This window comes from Salvelinus fontinalis, chromosome 31, assembly GCF_029448725.1.
Source record: "Salvelinus fontinalis isolate EN_2023a chromosome 31, ASM2944872v1, whole genome shotgun sequence".
Taxonomy (NCBI): Eukaryota; Metazoa; Chordata; class Actinopteri; order Salmoniformes; family Salmonidae; genus Salvelinus; species Salvelinus fontinalis.
Window position 1 is genome coordinate 6,831,491 of NC_074695.1, and position 5,931 is coordinate 6,837,421.

At 47.0% G+C, this 5,931-nt stretch overlaps 1 protein-coding gene across 1 annotated transcript; it reads left to right on the forward strand.

Annotated features, from left to right (window-relative positions):
* Window positions 1–530: 530 nt before the first annotated feature.
* Window positions 531–5,570, forward strand: LOC129829466 (transcription factor Sox-18A-like). The gene is made up of 2 exons (XM_055891166.1): window positions 531–1,302; window positions 2,254–5,570. The coding sequence occupies exons 1-2, from the start codon at window positions 900–902 to the stop codon at window positions 3,921–3,923; spliced, it is 2,073 nt and encodes a 690-aa protein (XP_055747141.1). The 5' UTR covers window positions 531–899; the 3' UTR covers window positions 3,924–5,570.
* The last annotated feature ends 361 nt before the right edge of the window (window positions 5,571–5,931 follow it).

A 5,931-nucleotide genomic window follows, 5' to 3' on the forward strand; every position in this document is an offset into this window, starting at 1 on the left:
GCGGGAGGCAGAGGAAGGTAGGGAGAGACAGAGACACTGGGGAAGCTGTGGCTGGGGAAGCTGTGTGTGTGTGTGTGTGTGTGTGTGTGTGTGTGTGTGTGTGTGTGTGTGTGTGTGTGTGTGTGTGTGTGTGTGTGTGTGTGTTTGCGTGTGTGTGCGTGTGCGTGTGCGTGTGGGTGTGGGTGTGGGTGTGGGTGTGGGTGTGGGTGTGTGTGTGTGTGTGTGTGCGTGTGTGCGTGCGTGTGTGTGTGTGTGTGAGTGAGTGAGCAGAAACAATGGCCCTCTCAGATTACATCTCTCTATGTGAGCGCCGAGCGGATAGGACAGGAGGGAGTGGGAGGTGGGGGTGGGGGCAGGGAGGGAGGGAGGGAGGGAGGGAGGGAGGGAGGGAGGGAGGAGGAAAAGAGGGGGAACTCTCCCACTGCCGACCCCTCCCGCTCGCCCTGCTAGTCTCCCTGGCGTCTGATTGGTTTAGGCTGGGTATATATTTACACCACGGGTTTATCAAGCCTCACCACAACTTTCAAATTGTCCAGCCCTGGAGGATAACAGAGGAGAAACACACACACCACGCTCTTTTACCAGAGGTTCTGGAAAACCAAGAGAGAAAGAGAGAGAAAGAGAGAGAAAGCGAGAGAGAGAGAGAGAGAGAAAGAGTCGTTGGAACCTTTAGGACACTCTTGGTTTCTACTGAACCGTCCCACACTCTTCAGAGGTCAATGCTTTGCTTTGGGCTTTCTGCTTCTCTTACCTCCGTCTCTTTCAGTTTCTCTGAACACTGTTACTTTTTAAAAACCTTTAGCCTTTTCCTCGTTGTTGAGAAACACAAAAGAACACAGACAGAAGTTGACACAACAACTACTACAACAACAACTAAACAGGAGTTTGTTTAAGCTGGAATGAATATATCTGAGTCTAGTTACTGTCGTGAGGCCAGTTCTCTACCAGGCCGGGACGAAGCCGGGGGGCATCCATGGGTTTCTTCCCCCAGCCCAGGCTCTGATCGTGGGCTAGGACCCTTCGACCAGACCCCCCTTTATGGAGGATCTGGAGATCGTGGCTCTGCTGGGGGACGCACAGAGGCCAAGATAGGGGCCGGAGCTGAACCAGGGACAGGGGTAGGAAGCCCTGACTCGACCCACCCAGAAGCACCTTCCCTGGGCAGCGTTGAGGGGAAAGCAGGGGGTGAGTCGAGGATCCGTCGGCCAATGAACGCCTTCATGGTTTGGGCTAAAGACGAGAGGAAGCGCCTGGCCGTTCAGAACCCAGACCTCCACAATGCTGTCCTCAGCAAGATGCTGGGTAAGATATGACACACACACACACACACACACACACACACACACACACACACACACACACACACACACACACACACACACACACACACACACACACACACACACACACAGTATTCAGGATGTTTTTTTAGACTCATGACTGTGTGAAATATTAAAGCCTGTTTATCTGTTGGGGTTCTTTAGGACGGTTTATGAGGTTGTGAACGTCACGAACCACAATGAATCCGTTAAATCAACTCTAATTGTTGGACTTTAGTTACTGTTGGTACTACATCACGTTATCATGTTCGAGCCAAAACCACATATAAAATGGTGTTATTGCTCAATATGTGGAGGCAGTACTGCCTAATACGCATCGTTTTTCCTGAGAGTAAAGAAGTCGATTTTTTAAAGTTTAGTTTGGCTTTTATTTTGCCACAGCATCACATAGTATCTACAATATAAAATAAAAATATAAACTCTATCCAGAATATGTTTAGAGCTGCACAGATTATTTTTTCGATGCAATTAATACACGAGGGGGTTTGTGGTATATGGCCAATATACCACGGCTAAGGGCTGTTCTTATGTACGATGCAACGCGGAGTGACTGAATACAGCTCTTAGCCGTGGTATATTGGCCAATATACCACAAACCCCCGAGGTGCCTTATTGCTGTTATAAACTGGTTACCAACGTAATTAGAGCAGTAAAAAATACATGTTTTGTCATACCCGTGGTATACAGTCTGATATAACACGGCTGTCAGCCAACCAGCATTCAGGGCTCGAACCACCCAGTTTATAGTTGGATGTACACAACTGATATTAGCTAAATGTATGACGCTAATCATGTTGATAATGTTGGTAATGTTGATAATGATTATGATTATGGTGCTGATTGTGCTACCGCTGCTAATAATGGTATCGTTGACAACAATGTATATATATATATATATTATTATTATCTTTAGGCCAGTCGTGGAAGGCCCTGACTACTCTGGACAAGCGTCCCTTCGTTGAGGAGGCCGAGAGACTCCGCCTCCAACACCTGACGGACCATCCCAACTACAAGTACCGCCCCCGTCGCAAGAAACAGGCCAAAAAGCTCAAACGGGTGGAACCGGGGTTCCTGCTCAACAGCCTAGCCCAGGGAGGGTCAGGGGTTCCTGGGGTTGGGGAGGGCTACGGACACCCTCTGAATGGTTATGGACATCTTCATCCACACCACCACCTTCTGCCTCCGCTAGGCCACTTCAGGGACCTCCACACTGGGGACACACTGAGCTACGGCCTGCCCACACCGGAGATGTCCCCTCTGGATTTGATGGAGGACGGGGGTGGAGACGGAGGAGTGTTCTTTCCCCCTCACATGCAAGAGGACGTGGAGCTACATGGCACCTGGAGTAACTACCACCATCACCCCCACTATAACAGCCACCACCATAACGCCCATAGCCATCCTCACAGCCACAGTCAAGGTCATAGTCAGGGCCATAGTCAGGGTCAGGGTCAGGGTCAGGGTCAGAGTCAGGGTCAGGATCAGGGTCAGGGTCAGGGTCAGGGTCAGGGTCAGGGTCAAGGTCATAGTCAGGGTCATAGTCAGGGTCAGGGTCAGGGTCAGGGTCAAAGTCAGGGTCAGGGTCAGGGTCAGGGTCATAGTCAGGGTCATATTCAGGGTCAGGGTCAGGGTCAGGGTCATAGTCAGGGTCATAGTCAGGGTCAGGGTCATAGTCAGGGTCAGGGTCATAGTCAGGGTCAGGGTCATAGTCAGGGTCAGGGTCATAGTCAGGGTCATAGTCATAGTCAGGGTCAGGGTCAGGGTCATAGTCAGGGTCATAGTCAGGGTCATAGTCATAGTCAGGGTCAGGGTCATAGTCAGGGTCAGAGTCAGGGTCAGGGTCATAGTCAGGGTCATAGTCAGGGTCATAGTCATAGTCAGGGTCAGGGTCAGGGTCAGGGTCAGGGTCACGGTCAGGGTCAGGGTCATGATCCCCATCTTAACCATAGCCATAGGGGCTCCCTGCTCTGTCGTCGTCCCCAGGAGAAGTGCCTCAGCCAGGCTCCAGAGCCTACGAACTCTCCCAGTCCTTACTCTAACCCCCAGAGCTCCTCTATAAGCCTGTCTGAGCCAGTCAACCCTCACCAGTCCATCAGTAGTTCCTCTGTCTCCTCTGTGTTCTCTGGTTACTATAGTTACCTGTACAATAACGCTGGACCAGACACCCCCCAGGCCTCCCACCTGGGGCAGCTCTCTCCCCCACCCGAGTCCTGCTCTTCCTCACTGGCCCCCACCTCCAACCCTAAACCCCAGGCCCTGGACTCCGTAGACCAGGCTGGGTCCAACCACGTAGGCCTGACGTCAGTTGAGTTCTGGACAGAAGTGGACCGCCGTGAGTTTGACCAGTACCTCAGTGCTAACCGGACTCGTATGGAGGGGTATGGGAGTAACCTCGTTCCCGTCTCTAAATCCACGGAGGGGTACGGTAGTGTCCCCGTGTCGAAAGCTCTGGATGGGTATACCAGCATACCCCTCTCTAAACCACTAGGGAGGATCTATGAGGAGAGCCAGAGTAGTCCTCTCATCTCTGCTCTCGCTGATGCTAGTAGTGCTGTCTACTACGGTACCTGTATTACTGGGTAGACACCTTGCTGACTGCTGGTAGTCTTTGGCTGTGTGCCCAAGTCTAGTATGGTCTAGGGCAGCCTACAAGACTTTTTGGTCAAATACAGTATGTTAAACATACTGTCATACTGGAGTGGGACTTGATGTAGTTTGCACTACGGAATAGGCTACAGAAGTGCAAACACTAAATTAAAGCAAGTACACCTAAAAAAAAGTATTCAAAAAAAGAAAAATACATTTTTGGAAGCATTGGATTGCTTGACCCCAGGTCTGCAGTTGACCTTTAAGGACTTTCGGGGTAGGATTACTACAATGCATTATAGACCACTACAGACCACTACAGACCACCACAGACCACCACAGACCACTACAGACCACCACAGACCACTACAGACCACTACAGACCACTACAGACCACCACAGACCACCACAGACCAGTAAAGGCCACTACAGGCCACTACAGATCACCACAGACCACCACAGACCACCACAGACCACTACAGACCACTACAGACCACCACAGACCACTACAGACCACCACAGACCACTACAGACCACTACAGACCACCACAGACCACTACAGACCAGTACAGGCCACTACAGACCACTACAGACCACCACAGACCACCACAGACCACCACAGACCAGTACAGACCACTACAGACCAGTACAGACCACTACAGCCTACTACAGACCACTACAGACGAGTACAGACCAGTACAGACCACTACAGACCACCACAGACCACTACAGACCACCACAGACCAGTACAGACCACTACAGACCACTACAGACCACCACAGACACTACAGACCACCACAGACACTACAGACCACTACAGACCACCACAGACCACTACAGACTACTACAGACTACTACAGACCAGTACAGACTACTGAGCTCTCTACTTCCTGTCCAGACAGGCAGAACATGTATAATGATAAAACTGTTCATTTTTTTGTTATTGCCATTTTTTTTACAGTATTCCTAATTTCATGTTGTTTGTTTTATTTGTGTAGATTTTTATTGAATTATGAATTATGAAAAATTATGAAAAACTGTTTTATTTGCACTGGGTCACAAATATATGTATAGGAAGACCACCCTGTTCCAAATCTTTCTAATGAAATATATATTTTACAAATGAAAGACTAGGATTGTTGTTTTCAATACAATGTGAAGTTATGAGGTCTGCAATGTTAGGAGACGAAGAGTTTGTTTTCAACAAGGTTTTACATTTTGTCTATTTACATCAAAACATTTGTTCATATTTTAATTTCCATCACCACACATAAAAAAAAGGGGAATCTGGGATTAGGATATCCATTTTAGGACATTTACATGAATGATATATTTGACCTTTGACCTCTTTCTTGTTGTTTGAATCCCCATAATGCCTCTTTAAAGGACCACGTTGAGCCGGTAAAAACTACTTTTAGTTTAAAAAAAAGTCAGGAAATAAAAAAACAACTCAGTTGATCTGCACTTAAATCAAAATAAAAGCCTTATTTCAGTGTAATTACAACATTGCTTTGATACATAGACATTTTTTTTCTTCCAATGTTATACTTCGGTTGTTGTTTCATTAATTGAAGAGGGCTTTTTTTGTAAATGAATATATTGCGTTTTAAATATATTTTTTAAAAATAAAGTTATTTCTAAGGATTTTTGATTTCCTGTTGTTCAGTTAGTTCAGATTTCACATTTTTAGTTCCGGTGTTATTTGTAGATTATTCTAGTCTATGTTAGACATGTTAGTGGTGTTAGAGGTTATTCTAGTCTATGTTAGACATGTTAGTGGTGATAGAGGTTATTCTAGTCTATATTAGACATGTTAGTGGTGTTATTTAGAGGTTATTCTAGTCTATATTAGACATGTTAGTGGTGATAGAGGTTATTCTAGTCTATATTAGACATGTTAGTGGTGTTAGAGGTTATTCTAGTCTATATTAGACATGTTAGTGGTGATATTTAGAGGTTATTCTAGTCTATATTAGACATGTTAGTGGTGATATTTAGAGGTTAT

Bases quoted from the DNA above. Each gene is read 5' to 3' on its own strand.
- LOC129829466 (XM_055891166.1), top strand. From the start codon at position 900: ATGAATATATCTGAGTCTAGTTACTGTCGTGAGGCCAGTTCTCTACCA. The intron at 1,303-2,253 runs GTAAGATATGAC...TATTATCTTTAG, and splicing joins TGTCCTCAGCAAGATGCTGG to GCCAGTCGTGGAAGGCCCTG.